This window comes from Aureococcus anophagefferens, assembly GCF_000186865.1.
Source record: "Aureococcus anophagefferens unplaced genomic scaffold AURANscaffold_10, whole genome shotgun sequence".
Classification (NCBI taxonomy): domain Eukaryota; class Pelagophyceae; order Pelagomonadales; family Pelagomonadaceae; genus Aureococcus; species Aureococcus anophagefferens.
Genome location: NW_008705570.1, coordinates 796423 through 812293, shown reverse-complemented (window position 1 = coordinate 812293; position 15871 = coordinate 796423). Strand labels below are relative to the sequence as shown.

General features: G+C 70.5%; 3 protein-coding genes across 3 annotated transcripts; all 3 read right to left on the bottom strand.

The window, feature by feature from the left end:
- Positions 1-211: 211 nt before the first annotated feature.
- On the bottom strand, positions 212-5232 carry AURANDRAFT_71708 (hypothetical protein; the record flags this gene model as incomplete). The annotated part of the gene is made up of 3 exons (XM_009039017.1): positions 212-2163; positions 2388-4136; positions 4337-5232. 3 exons carry the CDS (start codon positions 5230-5232, stop codon positions 339-341), a joined length of 4470 nt encoding a protein of 1489 aa, XP_009037265.1.
- Positions 5233-5369: 137 nt separating this feature from the next.
- Positions 5370-10422, bottom strand: AURANDRAFT_64464 (hypothetical protein; the record flags this gene model as incomplete). The annotated part of the gene is made up of 4 exons (XM_009039016.1): positions 5370-6098; positions 6584-7051; positions 7760-8002; positions 8857-10422. The coding sequence occupies 4 exons, from the start codon at positions 10420-10422 to the stop codon at positions 5370-5372; spliced, it is 3006 nt and encodes a 1001-aa protein (XP_009037264.1).
- Positions 10423-11302: 880 nt separating this feature from the next.
- On the bottom strand, positions 11303-12139 carry AURANDRAFT_64463 (hypothetical protein; the record flags this gene model as incomplete). The annotated part of the gene is made up of 1 exon (XM_009039015.1): positions 11303-12139. The coding sequence occupies one exon, from the start codon at positions 12137-12139 to the stop codon at positions 11303-11305; it is 837 nt and encodes a 278-aa protein (XP_009037263.1).
- Between the last annotated feature and the right edge of the window lie 3732 nt (positions 12140-15871).

Genomic DNA, 15871 nt, shown 5'->3' with positions numbered 1-15871 from the left:
CTGGTCCGCGCTCGCTAGCACAACTCAGGCGACCTCAGCTCGAGCTCGAGTTTGTGTTGCCCCGGGTCTCGGCGGGGGTCGGGCCGCGGCCCCGGGCCGCCCCGGAGCCGACGCAAGCCCCCGAGAAAATAGGAGTCGGTCCTGGCGGGGGTGGGGCCGCCTGGCAGCGGCCCCGGGCCGACTTCCGGGCCGTCCCGGAGCCGACGCCATCCCCCGAGAAAATAGGAGTACAGGGAAGGCGCAGCGTGCGCTATAAATAGCCAGGCCGCGAGTTGGTCGGCGGTTCAAGCCGCGACTGCGTCGGCGGTGGACAGGGGGCTGGGTGTGGATTTTGAATTTCAGGGGACGTCCGAGGCGACCTCCGCCTTCGCCGACGACGCGCGCTTCTTCTTCCGGGAGCTGCCGCGGCGCTTCGGCGGCGCCGACGGCGGCGCGCCGAGCCTGAGCTCGTTGGGGGCGTCGTGGGAGTCGTCGCAGATGTAGGTGTCGCAGCCGAAGACCGTCGGCGGCGACGCGCGCGCGGCGACACGCGCGCGGCCCCTGAGGTCGTCGCCGAGGGAGCCGTCGCGGCAGAAAAAGAAGGCCGACAGCTCTGATAAATCCGATTCCGGCGGCGGGTCCCGGCGGCTCTTGCGGGAGGAGGACGACGAGCGCCGCTTCTGGAACTGCGGCGGGTTTTTGGCCTCGTCTTTCTCCTCGTCCAAACCCGGCGACGACGGCCGGCGCTTGGAGGCGTGCGGCTTTTCGGACTTGTTGCCCGGGGCCGCCTGCGCGCCCCGTAGCGGCAGCTCCAGGCTCATCGGGGGCCCCGCGTCGCAGTCCGGGTCCGGCGCGAAGTGCTCCAGGACGTTCTCGCCGCCGTCGAGCGGGTCCATGGACTGGCCGAGCCGCACGTTCGACAGGAGCCGGAAGAAGCGCTCGCGCACGGCCTTGTCGACGGAGCAGAGCGCGAAGACGATGGTCGCGCGGTCCTCCTTGTGGATGAGGCGCATGAAGGGCTTGTCCTGCGGCGCGTCGGATTGGAACTTGCCCGTCGTCGCGAGCGACCGCGCCTGGCGGCCGTAGTGCTTCCGGAAGGTCCAGTCCGGGTCGACGGACGTCGTGGAGCCCATGCCGTAGTGGCGCCGCAGTCTCGCGAGCTTCTCGATGAGCGCGTTGAAGTCCGCGATCTGCGCCTCGGAGGGGTCCGTCACGAGCCACTCGAACAAATTGGGAAACGCGGCGATGAGCTTCTGCCAGACCTCGGCCTCCGCGGACACGGCGTAGGTGCCGAACTCCGCGTCGTCGCGGCAGTAGGCCTCGAGCAGGTGCTCGTTGACGTAGAGGATGTCCTCGAGGAGCTCCTTGGTCTTCGGGTCCTTCGGATCCGCCTGGTCGACCCATTTCAGGAAACATTCGGAGCAGAAGGTCTGGTAGAACTCGGAATCGGGGTCCGCGAAGTAGTTGCCCGTGTTGTCGTCGCCCTTGACGACCGCCTCCAGCGAGTTCCGCACGTCCGCGAGGGTCTTGATGGACGGGCGCTTCAGGTCGTTCATCTTGTCGAGCAGGCTCGCGCGCTTCGGCTTGGGCTTGTCCGCGAGGACCTCGTCGTAGAGGGCCGTGAGCTTGGCGACGAGCTTGTCCTTGGAGTTCCGCGCGCGGATGTTCGTCTTCACCACCGAGTAGGTGATGTAGAGGCACACGATGAGGCAGCCGTCGACGATGTAGGACACCGTGAGCATGTGCTGCTCCTCGTGGCGGCTCGGCTCGTCGCCGTAGTACGCGAAGAGGCTCGCCGACGCGATGACGACGACCGCCGTCGACAGCAGCGCGCTCTCGAGGCCCTTCTCGCCCGCGTGGAGGAAGGGGTCGTAGGCGGCCATGGACACGACGTGGATGAACTGGATGAGCACGTAGGCCCAGAGCGTGATGCCCGGGCCCAGGGGGCGCAGGATCTGGTTCAGCGCCTCGAGCGTGAGCTGCTTCGCGATCTCGACGGCGCTCCACCACGCGATGTGGGGCTTGAAGCCGCTGTACATGGGCCCGTAGCGCTCGAGGCTGTCCGTCGACATGAGCTCGTTGCGCTTGATCTTCGTCACGAGCACGGCGTAGATCCACAGCGGGAAGCCGATGAGGAACGGCGTCATGACGAAGCCGAGCGACGCGACGACGCGGTGCTGCCGCCTGGGCAGGAAAAGGGTGATTCAAGTTCTCTTCAACGTGAGTGTTCCGCGCGCGCGCGTTCCGGAAAACGCATCCAGGCTTCGAGACCCTTCCGAGAGATGATCGCTCGTCCAAAAATCAGCCGAAACGAGTGGAAAACGGCCGAGATCGGAGCCTTTGAAGTCGGGAATTTCGCTCTCTTGTCCTGCCCTGGCTGCCGCGTGTGCTCCGTCTCCGTCCAGCACCGCATCTCGAGGTCCTGCGCGAGGTACGCGCCGCCGTCGTCGAACTCCTTGCAGATCATCGACGCGATGGACACCTCGCACAAGCTCGGGTAGGTCATGACGAGCGACGCGATGCAGAACTTGAGGAGGTGGTTCCACGCCGTGCGCACGAGCTCCGGGCCGGACCCGCGGTGCCGGTACCACGTCGGCAGGTAGGAGAAAAAAAAGTAGAAGCCGAACATGAACAACAGCAGCAACAGCTGGACCAAGATGCGCTCCATGAAGCCCCACTTGGCGAAGAAGCAGCGCGGCGGCGCGATGTCGACGTCGAACTGCGTCGCGGCCATGAAGTTGAAGAAGAGCGCGAGGAGCGGGTCCTTGGGCCAGTTCACGTCGACCTGGGCGATGATGGAGATGGACCGCGCGTGCGTCAAAAAAATGCCCACGGCCTCGTACTTGTCGGAGAAGTGCGTCACGACGAAGAACGCGGCGACGAGGCCGCCCGAGAGCAGGAGCTGGAAGACGACGCCCGTCGCGCCCGCGGGGCACTCGATGACCATGTCGCCCACGGTCGTGAAGCCCGCGCGCGTCGCCTGGCAGAGCAGCGATCCCTGGGCCTTGGAGCCGGGGCAGTTGTAGTTGCCCTGGCAGTCGCCCTCGTACGACGCGCACCGGTCCATGCGCAGCGGGTGCTCCCAGGTCAACAACTTCTTCCGGGACACGTCGACCGTGCTCACGCCGGAGAAGCCCTTGACGGGGATGGGGAGGTCGAAGGCCCCGCGGCAGTAGGCGTTCTTCGGGCACTCGTAGCACGTCATCGCGCCGTCGAAGACGGCCGCCGCGGGCGAGTACGCGCCCGTGCCCGCGATGGGCTCGGCGCACTCCGTGAAGTCGCACTTGGAGGCGACGCCATCCTCGCCCAGGGGCTGGAAGCAGTGCTTGCCCTCGCAGGTGCCCATCTCGCAGATGCAGTGGGACGCGGACGTCGCGTGCGAGATGAGGAACTCGAAGATGGCGTCGCCGTCGAAGGACGCGAGCGCGGCCAAGTCGATGGCCGACGGCGGGTAGCGCTTCGAGTTCGCCGGGCAGCTCAGGCAGGACGACGCGCCCGCGTCCGGCGCGTACGAGTAGAGGTCGCAGATCCGGCACTTGTCGGAGCCGTAGGCGTCCGTGAACGTGCCCGGCTCGCAGGTCTCGCAGACGGGCGGGTCCGTCGGGGTCTTACCGGACGGGGCCGTGTAGTAGGAGCCCGGCGCGCAGTTCTTGACGGCGCACTCGTCGCCGCTGAAGCCGTCGCGGCAGGCGCAGGTGCCGTCGCCCTGGCAGTCGCCCGCGTTGCTGCAGTTGTGGCTGTAGACGCACTCGGCCTGGTCCCACGTGAGGTACGCGCTTTCGGCCGCGCCGTAGTACCAGACGAGCTTCTTCTCCGCCTCGGCCGTGTACTGGCTCACGGGCGCGCGGGCGACGGACGCCTGGCCCGAGGCGTCGAAGGTGAGGTTGCCCAGCGCCGTCGCGACGGCCGGCTGGTCCGCGAGCCACGCGAGGAGCCGCGCGTTCAGATCGTCGGCGTCCACGCTCGCGAGGGACCCCTCGAGCGCCTGGAGCGTCGCGGACAAGGCCGCGAGCGCGTAGACCGCCGTCTCGCTGGAGAGCGGGTCCCAGTCGAGGTCGTAGGACGTGCCCAGCCGATCCAGGAGCGTGCCCGCGGACTCGCCCGTGAGGCCGTCGACGGCCTCGACGCGGTCGTGCCACGCGTCGACCTCGTAGGACCTGGGCAGGAAAAGAGTGATTCAAGTTCGCTTCAACATGAGTGTTCCGCGCGCGCGAGTTCCAAAAAAAGCATCCACGCTTCGAGACCGTTCCGAGAGATGATCGCTCGTCCAAAAATCAGCCGAAACGAGTGGAAAACGGCCGAGATAGGAGCCTTTGAAGTTGGGAATTTCGCACTCTTTTCCTGCCCCGCGTAGGACCGCTCCGTCTGGCCCGCGAAGCCGCGGACGATCTCCTTCGCGAAGAGGCCGTCGAGGCAGCTCACGAAGAGCTGGGCCTGGGGCGCGAGCCTGCCGGCGTCGAGCGCGTCCATCTCGGCCTCGCACGAGTCCGGGTCGTACGACGCGACGACGAGCAGGTGGGACGCGTCCACGACGGTGACGTCCGCGACGAGCTCCTCCGTCGTCAGCTTCGTCGCGACGACGCCCCAGCTGTCGAGCAGGTACGCGTCGACGTCGTCCCAGCCCCCGCCCCAGTCCTCCTGGCTCTCGTCGAACACGAACGTCACGTTCGACAGCTCGAGCTCCGTCAGGATCTGCCCCAGCGCGGAGATGATGAGGGAGTTGTTCGTCGGGACGACCTTGACGAGCCCCGAAACGTCGAGGTCCGGGTCCACGTGGAACGGCGTCGCGAACGCGCGGTCCGCGCCGTCGACCGTGAGGTCCCGCGGCGCGAGCCGCAGCGGCGCGTCGCCGTAGTAGGCGCCCTTGCCGTCGACGGCGTCGTAGACGTGGGCCGCGACGGCGTAGCGGCCGAGACCCGCGCTGCCGTTGACGTAGACGCCGCACCGCGGGGGCCGGTTCGCCTCGTCCGCGAGCCGCCGGTAGGCTTCCGCCGCGAGCGCGCCGTGGTTCAAAGCGTCGGAGACGACGTCCATGTCCATGGTCGCCCCGAGGTTGACCTCGCCGACGAAGGCGCAGCCGCTCAGGTTGGCGCCGACGGCCACGGCGGACGTCCGCACGCGGCCGGGCACGCTCGGGTCCGCGACGGACGTCTCCCGCAGCCGCCGCGCGTCGCCGCGCGGCGAGACCTCCACGGTCGCGGGCCGGCCGGCCGCCGCCCAGGCCAGGGCGAGCGCCGCGGCGCCCGCCCGCATGGTCCCCCGAAGGATCTACGAGCAGGGCGGGGCGAGGAGTGGGGCTGCCAGTCACGAGTCTCTCTCGCGTTTTTGGGAGAGGAATGCATCAAACACGGTCTCGTGACGGTGAAGTTCACGCGCAAACTTCAATACATTTACCCGGGCGAGCGCTCGTCGTGGCCGCGCCGGCGCCGCTTCTTCTCCTTCCTGCGCCGCCGGCGCCGGGAGCCCGACGACGACGACGACGGCGACGGCGACCGGCGCCGTTTGGGCGCCTCGAACTCGAGCGTGAGCGGCTTCTCGAGCGCGCGGACGAGCTCGAGGCTCCGCGCGTAGTCGATGGCCTTGCACCGGACGCCGGCGATCTTGGCCAGCACCATGCCCGGCCGGAGCGCGTCGACGACGGCCGCGCGGCACGACGCCGCGAAGCCCAGGACCACGGGCCGGCCCGACGCCGCGTCGCGCTCGAAGAGGATGCCCGTGGCCCGGTCGTCGGGGAGCACGACCTCGACGCGCCGCGGGCCCCGGCCCTCGTCGCGCCGCGGCGCCGGCGGCGGCGGCGGCGGCGGCGACGGGCTCCGGCGGCGGCGGTCCGCGCCGAAGGGCGCGTTCCTGAGCCGCGCGTTGTGCGCCGCCGTGTCCGCGAGCGTCCGCCGCAGGAACCGCCCGTTGTGGAGCGCGACCTTGCCGCCGGACCGCTCCGCCATCGCCGTCGGGAACTCGTCGCCGCCGGCGGGCGGCGGCGGCGCGGCCTCGGCCTCGCGCCGCAGGAGCCGCGCCGCCGCGTCGCCGAGGTCCCGGTCGAGGACCGACGATGCCGTCGGCGGCGGCGGCGGCGCGTCGCCGCGGAGCGCCGCGGCGGCGGCGCGGAACCGCTTCGGCGGCTTGCCGCGAGGAGGTTGCGAAGCCATGGTTATTCACGAGCGTGCGGCGCGACGACGGCGTCGTTTTGAGCGGTCTCAACGGCAACACGTCTCCGTTGGGTACATGCGCCGCGGATAGAACCGGCGCGGGGTCCTCTGGGGGCGCACACGGCCGGCCCCGCGACGCTGCGGAGCGGCCCTCGACCTTTGCGTGACGATGTTGCTGACCAGATGCACTGAATGTTGAATTTATTGGCAGACGCCGGGGCTGCCCCGATGGCGGCGCCCGACGGCTACGCGCCGATCGGGCCGGCGGCCGACGCCGACGCCGCGGCGGCGCGGGCGCCGGACGGACGATCCGCGCCCGGCCACCGGAGACGACGCGGCAAGCGACGAGCCGCCGCCTTTTGCGCCGCGCTGACGCTCGCCCTCGTCGGCAGCCGCCTCGCCGCGTCGTCCGATCGACGCGCGACGACGGCGCGCCTGAGCGTGATTCTCTGGGGCACGGACTCGAGCGCCGACGGCGACAGCTTCGGCGAGAACGCGCCGAACACGGACGGCGACAGTTTCACGGCGCCGCCGTCGACGCTTCGCTTCGACGCGCCGACGACGCATCGGCCGACGCCGCTGACGCCGTCGCCGTCGGCGACCATGTTCCCCTCGCCCTTGTTGCCCGACGCGCCGACGAGCCACGAGCCCACGGTGTCGCCCGCGCCGACGTATTCGCGCGCGCCGACGACGGCGGAGCCGTCGCCGCGGCCGTCGGCCGCGCCGACGAAGCCGCCGCTGCCCGAGCCGACGCCCGTGCCCACGTCCGTGCCGACGACGGAGGCGCCGCAGCCGCGGCCGACGCCGCGGCCGACGCCCGGCGACCCGTCGCCGTCGCCGTCGTCCGCGCCGACGCCGCGGCCGACGAAGCGGCCGACGCCCAACCCGTCGCACGAACCCTCGTACAAGCCGTCCAAGGCGCCGACCTACTTCCCGACGACGTTCGCGTACGACTCGGCGCCGCCGACCTACGCGCCGACGACGCCCGCGCCGTCCCCCGCGCCGTCGCCGCGGCCCGCGCCGAGCCCCACCTTTTATTCGCCCGCGCCGACGCCTCGGCCGACGGAACCGGCGCCGACGAGCAGCGCGCCGACGATGCCGCCGCTGCCGCGGCCGACGCCGCCGCCGTCCGCCGCACCGTCCTACTCCATACGCCCCACGGACACGTGGGATCCGACGCCGATGCCGTCGCCCGAGCCCTCGTCGTTGCCGTCGTCCGTCGTCCCCACCGCGGGACCGACGTCCCTGCCCGCGCCGCGGCCGACCGCCGCGCCCACGGGCCCGCGGACGTCGCCCTCGCCGAGCTACGCGCCGACGGACGGGTCGCCGACGGCCGCGCCGACGCCGCTGATACCGGCGCCGACGGTCCCGGGCGCGCCGAGCTACGCGCCGACGGTTTCCCAGTCGGCGGCTCCGTCGTCCATGCCCGTGTCGAAGCCGACGGCGCCGCCGTCGGCCGTCGTCACGAAGCCGCCGTCCGTGCCGGCCGCCACCTACGGGCCGACGCCCGCGCCGTCGGTCCCGCCGACGCCCGCGCCGACGCCCGCGCCGACGGCGCTGCCGTCGTCGGCCGCGCCCTCGTCCTACGCGCCGTCGGTCATGCAGAGCGCCGTGCCGACGACGGCCGGCCCGACGGTCGCGCCGACGCCCGCGCCGACGGACGCGCCGATCCCGGCGCCGACGACGGCCGCGCCGACCCGGATCACGCTGCGGCCGACGGACGTGGGCATGGGCGACCAGCCGAAGCCGTCGGTCTGCCCGTCGCTGTCGACGCCGCCGTCGGCGGCGCCGACGGCGGAGACGTTCCGGCCGTCCGGGTTCTCGATGGGCGCGTCCGACTTCTCGGCGTTCCCGTCCGCGTCGCCCGCGCCGTCGTCCTACGCGCCGTCGACGACGTCGGCGCCGAAGCCGACGCTCGGGCTCGATATATCATAAAAAAAATTGAACGACGGCGCATCAGCGCGCGTGCTTCGGCGACGCGCCGCATCGGAGGCGTTGTCGGACGCCATCGACCGCATCGAGCACTCGTCTGCCGACCCGACTGCGAACTGTTCAAAACGATGAGCTCCTTCGACGCCGAGGACGACGCCTTGCGCGCGCGCGTCGAGGCCGTGAGCCGGGACCTCGAGGCGTCGGCCGCGGACACGGCGGCCGTCGTGCGCGAGATCGACGCCGTCCACGACGCCTGCGCGACCGTGACGGGCGACGCGCGGGACCACATCCGGGAGCTGTCGCGGCAGGTCGCGGAGCAGCGGCGCGCGAGCGGGAGCGGCCACGTCGAGGACGAGTACGCGGCGCTCGCCGCGGAGCTGAGCGAGCTCGAGGTCGAGCGCGACGAGCTGCTCGCGGCCGCGGGCGCGGCGCCGGCGCTCGCGGCCGACGGCGGCGCGGGCGACGACGACCCGGAGCTCGCGCGCGCGCGGCACGCCGTGAGCCTCTTCACGAACATCACGCGCATCACCTGGGCGCCGGACTGCGGCGACGGCGTCATCGCGGGCGTCGTCGCCTACGACGACGGCCACCGCGCGCGCCGGTTCTCCATCGACGCGGCCGGCAAGGACGACTTCGCCGTCGCCGCGGAGCTGTGGGCGCTCCTCGAGGAAGGCGGGGCGAGCGCGTATTAGTGTGTTTGAGTGTCGACAAGAAAAGGGGCTTACTAGTGCTTCCGCTTCGACTTGCCGCGGCGCTCGCGGCCCTTCATGGCGTTCGGGTTCTTGCGGCCGAGGCCGACGGTGAGGTCGTTGGCCTGGACGATGTTGAGCGCCTCGAGGGAGTCCGTGACGTCGGGCCCGAAGACGGATTGTTTCGTCTTGGCGGACTTGGCGCGCGCGGCCTTTTGCCGCCAGATGCCGCTGAGGAGCTGGTCCTCGCGGAGGAGGAGCTCGCCCTCGTAGCGGCCCGCCTGGCCCGGCTTCGGCAGGGCGAACTTCGTGCCGCGGAGGTCGTGGCGCGGCGTCTTCCGGAGGAAGACCTTGCGCTTGCCCGTCGCCGCGTCGACGCCGACGGCGACGCGGTTCAGCGGTGTGGAGCCGCAGCGGCCGCAGAACAACTTCGCCTGGTCGTCCTCGACGTGGAAGCACGCGCCGCAGCGCAGCGCCCAGCGCGTCGTGCGGCTCACGACCATGCCGTCCAAACTCACGAGGCGCAGGCCCATCTGGAGGAGCACGTTTTGCATCGCGTAGTCGACCGTCGCGCACGCGCAGCCGCAGCTCGGCTTGTAGCCGCCGTCGCTCGCCGCGGGCGCGGACCCGTCGAAGGGCAGCTCGCCCGTCGCGACGGCCGTCGCGACGTGGCTCGCGTCGAGCCAGCCGACGCCGTCGTCGTCCGCCGCGTCCATCGCGGAGCTCTGGCCGGAGGCCGTCGCGGAGCCGAGGATGCGCGACGGCGCGCTCTTCGACGACGACGGGAGCGGCTGCTGCGGCGCCTCGTCTTCTTCTTGCTCTTCTTCGTCCGCCTCGGGGAGCGGCGCCGCGGCGGCGGGCGCGGCGGCGGGCGCGGCCGCGGGCGCGGCCGGCGCGGCCGGCGGCGGCGGCGGCGCCTTGAGCGCCGCGGCCCAGGACGTCGGCTTCGCGCGCGGCGCGGCCGGCGCGGCCGGGGCCGGCGCGGGCGGCGGCGGCGGCGCGACGACGGGCGCGGGCGCGGGCTTCGCAGCGGGCTTCGCCGCGGGGGCGCGGGCCTCGCGGCCGTCGGGCGCCCGCCGCAGGTGCGCGTCGTCGCCGACGGCCTCGAGCTCGAGCGTCAGCGCGAGCGCGAGCACCTTGGCGTCGACGGCCGAGAGGCTCCGGAGGTCGCCCGTGAGCTTGGCGAACTCCAGGACGCGCGCCGTCGCCTCCGCGGACGGCCGCCGGACCTCGAGCTCAAAGGGCAGGCGCAGGAGCTGCTCGCGCGACTTGTCGTCGCGGACCTCGGCCAGCACCTCCTCGATGGTCCAGAAGCGCTCGGCGTAGCCCGCGAGCGACGCCGCGCGGCCGCGGATCAACGCGTTCGCGTCGAGCACGAGGTGCTTGGCCTCGTGCGTGTCGCTGCCGCCCAGGTTCGCCGCGCGCACGGCGCCGTTCGCCGCGTCGTACTCGAGGAGCGGCGACGTCGCCGCGGCGCGCGCGAGCACGTCGTCGCCGGGTGCGCGCGCGAGCAGCGCCGCGAGCTTGGGGAAGTCCTCGAGGTCCGCGAGGGCGACGAAGCCCCGGCCGTCGGCGAGGCCCCGCAGGTAGGCGTCGCGGCTGTAGTTCGCGTAGCTGAAGTAGTACTCGAGCTGCTGGCGCGCCTCGCACTCGACCTGATTGTGGTCGCCCGCCATGTTGCGAGCCGAGCTTGTCAGATTAGGCGTGATTCTATCGCCACTCCCGAGTCTTCGGCAAAGAGCTTGCTCTACTATTGTACATAGTAGCTCATCGGCCATTGTTTTATTTTTGATCACACTCGCGGCATGGCTGCCCGCTTTACGATCTCTGTCTTGCTCATTGCTAGCGCGCGTGCTAGTGATCCGGACCCCTCGCAATGCACGACGGTAGATCAGGCGTGTCTGGACACATCCTATGCGAACATCACGACCTACCATCGCATCGGTGATCCGGATGCATGCTGCACGCTCTGCAATGCGACTCAAGGCTGCGCGGCATGGACGCTGATCACGGCAGGCGGAACATCAAACTGTACCTTGCTTCGCGAATACACGGCACAAGCGAGTTGCGGACCACCGGAGAGGGGGCCTTACTCCGCCACTTCCGGGTACTTGGCCGGAGCGAAGACGCACTACGGGAATCCGTACGTCGGAGGCTGCCTCACGAACGAATTCAACTACAGCAACCCTCTCATCGAGGGTGGTGTATGTGCCCCGCCTGGCCCCGCTAACGTTGCTGGACCGCCCACGTACGGCTGCCCGAAAGACGTACCGTTCGGCTCGAACTCGTCCGCGTACCCCGTCTTCATGGACTCCATCGGCGTTTATAGTGCCAATCAACACTGCGCCCTCGTATGTCGCAACGCACCGAACCAGAAAGAACCATCGAAGAACGACACTAAGTGCGGCGACGGCGCGTACTGCGCGAAACCGTACGGAGATAGCGGGATCGGCGTCTGCGTCTACAAACCGCCCGCGATCCCTCCGGATTACTAAGCTTCGCAAAGATAGAGCGCCGTCCGAAGTATATCTCCCACGTGGTTACAACTCGAACACCCTAGCCGCTCCCGAGCTTGCGGCCGACCTTGGCGGTTTTCGCCTTCGGCGCCGCGGACTCGGCGTCCGCGGTGAGCCTCGGCCAGACGACGGCGAAGAAGTGGTGGAAGTGGGCGCAGAGGATGCCGAGGACGTGGGGGAAGACGGCGGCGACGGACTGCTGCTGGAGCATCTCCACGACCATCAGGCCGAAGGGCAGCATCCAGTACTTCAGCGTGATGCCGAACTGGAACTGGACGTTCCCAAAGGGCTCGAGGCGGCTGCAGGCGTAGATCACCGCCGTGATGAGCGCGTTGGCCGTGAAGGGCACGCCCGTCGCGCCGCCCGCGAACGCGAGGAGCGCCGTCTGCAACACGAGGAACTTCGCGAACGGTTCGCTTCCCACGGCGGCCTCGAGCTCCTTGCCGTACTTGACGAGCAGGTAGAGGCTCGTCGCCGAGCCCATGGACGGCTCGCCGAGGAAGCAGGCCGACGTCAGCGGGCGCCACAATTGGAGCCGCGCGACGGTGCCGTACGTGTCGAGGCTGAACGCCGCGTTCGGATCGAGCACGCCCGTCAAGGCGACGGCCGTCACGGCGACGACGGAGACGACGTGCACGCGCAGCGTCGGCGGCAGCGACGCCAGCAGCGACGCGACGGCGCCGGGCTCGTCGTCCTCGTCGTACTCGATGTCCTCCGTGTCGCCGCCGCGGACCGCGAGCGCCCGTGCGCTCGCGCCGCCGCGCGCGGGTCGTCGCGGCCGCGGCGCGACGCCGCGCGGCGCCGACGGCCGCGCGCCCGCGGCGAGCAACAGGCACGCGCCGAGCAGCGCGGCGAGGCTCGCCAGGCGAGGCGCCATAAGACTGCAAGGTCCGAGCGTCAAGCGCGGATTGCGCGCGGGTGCCTGCGGGGGTCGAGTGCCGCTGGGCGTCGTGTCGATTTGGGCCTTCCAGGGCAACACGGACAAGCCGACGTTCTACCTCTTCCTGCTCATGTTCTTGTTTCCAGCGCTGCGGGCCAGAGCCGCTGCATCATCATGGACAACCTCAGCGCCCACTTCGGCGCGGACATCGACGACTATTTCGATCCCACCGGCACGACGTCCGCCGCGCCGTCCGGCGTGATGGTGAGGATCATCGACGGCGCGATGTTCTTCTCCACAAGCACCACGCTCATCCACTTCTCGGAGTTCGCGATGGTGTGCTGCAGGTATGGGAACTCGCCGAACCAGAGCATGCCAGTGCCGCCGGCGCACCCTGGCCGTGGTGCTGCTTCTGCGACAAGCGCGGCCAGTGCGTGGTCTTCTCGCGCGTGAAACAGTGGCAGACTGCCGACTTCGCCATCAGATCCATCCTCTACACTGTCGAGGACTCTCTCAAGGTAATGCGTATCCGTATGGCGGCCCAGACGCCGTGCTGCGTGTTGCGCCGCGCAGCTAACGGCGGCCCGGCCGCCCGTCGGCCGGCGCGGCCCGTCGCCGTGGCCGCCGCCAGTCGACCGCAGCCCCTCGTAAGCGCCACCGCGCCCGAGGAGAGGGCTGCGGAACGCGCGCGGCGCCGCTGCACTCGGCCGATATTGAGGCCTCACCTATAGCCGCCGGAGTAATTTGGCGGTATATTACCGGTAATGGTAATTACCGGTAATTACCGGTAATTACCCGGTGCCATAATTCGATACCGGGTAATCCGCGTACAGGCCGCGGTCCGCTAGTACACGTGGCTGACGATCCGAGCGTCGCGGCCCGTCGCGGTCGTGTTTCGCATCGCGGTCGACGCGCGGCGCGAAACCGCGACCGAGCGGCTGCTCGTCGCGACGTCGCGACGGGCGCGCCGGGCGACGCCCCCCACGCCGTAGCGCGCCGCCGGCGTTGTCGCGTGGAAGCCACCTAAAAGAGAATTCGGTCGACACGCGGGTTCGCGGTGGTCCTTTCGAGCCGCCATACCGCCTCTAGCCGTCCGCGGACGCCCTGATTACCGGGTAATTACCCTTCTGCGGTAATTACCCGGTAATTACCGGTAATTACCGAGGCCTCCCGGGCATTACCCGGTAATCCGGCCCCCATAGCCTCACCGTCCTCACCTGTGTCAGCAAGGATTTTGTGCAAAATGATGGAGGACTGGTTTCCGCAGGCAGACGCGTGCTAAGCGCATCGCTGCACAAACACAGCAGCGCGCGACGCGCTCGAGCTGCGCCGGCAGCGCGCGGCCCATGTACTACCCGAAGACGGTGCCGCAGGGCCTGGTCTGGCTCCTCCTGGGCCTCTGCGGCGGCGGCACCTGGCCGGCGCTGCGCCAGGCCATCAAGTCCGTGGACTTCGAGGTCTTTAACCTCGGCTTCATCGTGTCCATGTCCGGCACGGGCATCGCGCTGCTGTCGCTGCTCAGCCTGCCGCCGACGCGGGACCCGCCGCCGCCGCCGTTCGGGCCGGGCGACTGGGACGGGCTCTGGGAGGCGCTGGCCTGGGAGGCGGCGGACTCGGGCGCTAGCCTCTGGCTCGCGACCTGCGCCGGCGCCTGCGTGTCGACGTCGAACGTGCTCCTCGTCGCGGCCATGCCGCTCGCGGGGCTGACGCGCGCGCTTCCCGTCTTCAACGGGTGCGCGATCGTCGTCGGCGTGGGCATGAACTACGCGCTCGAGGGCAACAAGCGGCCGGCGACGCTCGTGGCCGGCGTCGGACTGATCCTCGTCGCCATTTTGTTGACGTTCCAGAGCCGCCACGACGCCGCGCGGATGCCCGCGAAGACGGCGCGGGGGCTCCTCAGCGCGTCGAACCTGCAAGACCTCGTCCACTCCAAGGCGCCGTCGCGCGACTCGTTGGACTCGCTGCTCGAGCTCGCCGTGAAGCGCGGCGAGGCCCGCGAGGACGAGCCCATCCTGCTCGTCGACGAGCCGCCGCCCGCGGAGACGGTCGCGCGGGGCCTCGCCTTGTGCGCGGCGGCGGGCGCGATCGACGGCTGCTGGTCGAGCCTGACCTGCGCGGCGAAGCTCCGCGGCATCGACAACTACGTCACCGCGACCTTCTTCTGCGTCGGGCTGCTCGTGCCCCTGCTGCTCGTGGAGGCCGGGATCCTCCTCCGGGACGCGCGGGGCCACGCGCGGAAGCTGCGGCGTTTCACGCCGAACCAGCTCCTCGTGAGCCTCGCGTGCGGCGCGCTGAACATCTGGGGCATCGTCACCTACTTCATGGCCACGGTCCAGCTCTCGGCCGCCGTCGCCTTCGCCATCTTCCTCTCGACGCCCCTCGTGTCCATCTCCATCGGCGTCGGCCTCTTCCGGGAGCTCGACGGCAAGTCCGCGCGGGAGAAGTCCCTCGTCGCCACGATCCTCCTCCTCTACGTCGCCGCCATCGCCATCCTCGCGAGCAACGCGCTCCTCCAGTAAATTCGCCGACCGGTCCTCGGGGGCGAAGGGACTCTCTCGAGAGGGGCGGCCGATCGCGACGCGGTCGCCGGCGCGGTCGCCGGCCTAGGCCTGCAATGACAACATCAACAACCGACGAGGATTCTCGGCATTTGGCCGATGGCCGAGACGATGGACTTTCTTGGTGGTCCACCATGGCTACGCTCCTCGTCGCCCTCGCGATTCCGGCCGCGGAGGCCTTCTACGGCCCCCAGTGCCGCCTGCGGTCGGAGAGCGGCTGCTCCGGGTCGCAGCGCTACTTCGACCCACGGCGTCGGCCGTGACCTTCTGGCCCGCCGCCTGGACCGGCGGCGCCTCGGACGCGCCCAACGCCGCCATCACCGCCGGCGACCTCGTCGGCGGCGACGGCCTCGCGGACGTCTTGGTCGGCGGCTACGACGGCGGCGTCGTCCTCTTCGTCAACGCCGGGTCGGGCGACGCGCCGGTGTTTGTGGAGACGCCGTGGGACTACGGCGCCGTCAACGCGTCGAGCAGCGCGTCGCCCTGGCTCGCGGACATCTTCGACGACGACGGGCTCCTCGACCTCGTCGTGGGGGAGCGGCTCTCGGGCACCGTCCGCCTCTACCGAAACGGCGGCACCGCATCGAGGCCGGACTTCTCGGGCGGCCCGACGCTCACCGTCGAGGCGTCCAAGAGCTGCTGCTACCTGCAGCCCACGACGGGCGACCTCGACCACGACGGAGACCTCGACCTGCTCGTCGGCACCTCCGGCGGCGAGCTGGTGTACCTCGAGAACGTCGGCGACGCGTCGGCGCCGGACTTTTTCGAGGGCGACAACCCCTTCGCGGATATTACGCTCGCGCAGCCGAGGCTCGTGGACCTCGACGGCGATGCCACGCTCGACCTCGTCGGCCAGGCGTCCTCCTCGGACAACGTGCCGTCGGTCTATACGAACGTCGGCTCGGTCTACGCGGCGCGCTTCGCGCTCGACGACGCGCTCCTCGGCGGCTTCGACGGGTCGGGCTTCGGCGCCCTCCAGGCGCTCTTCGTCGACGTCTTCGCGGACGACGGCTTCGACGATCTCATCGTCTTCGATACCGATCTGCGGGAGTTCGTGGCCCTCGAGTCGCTGCCGACGGGCGGCGACCCCGCCTACGCCTACCGGTCGGGCGCCGCGAGCGTCCTGGCGGCCTACGAGACGTCGCGGACCGCCGCGGCGGCCGCCGTCGAC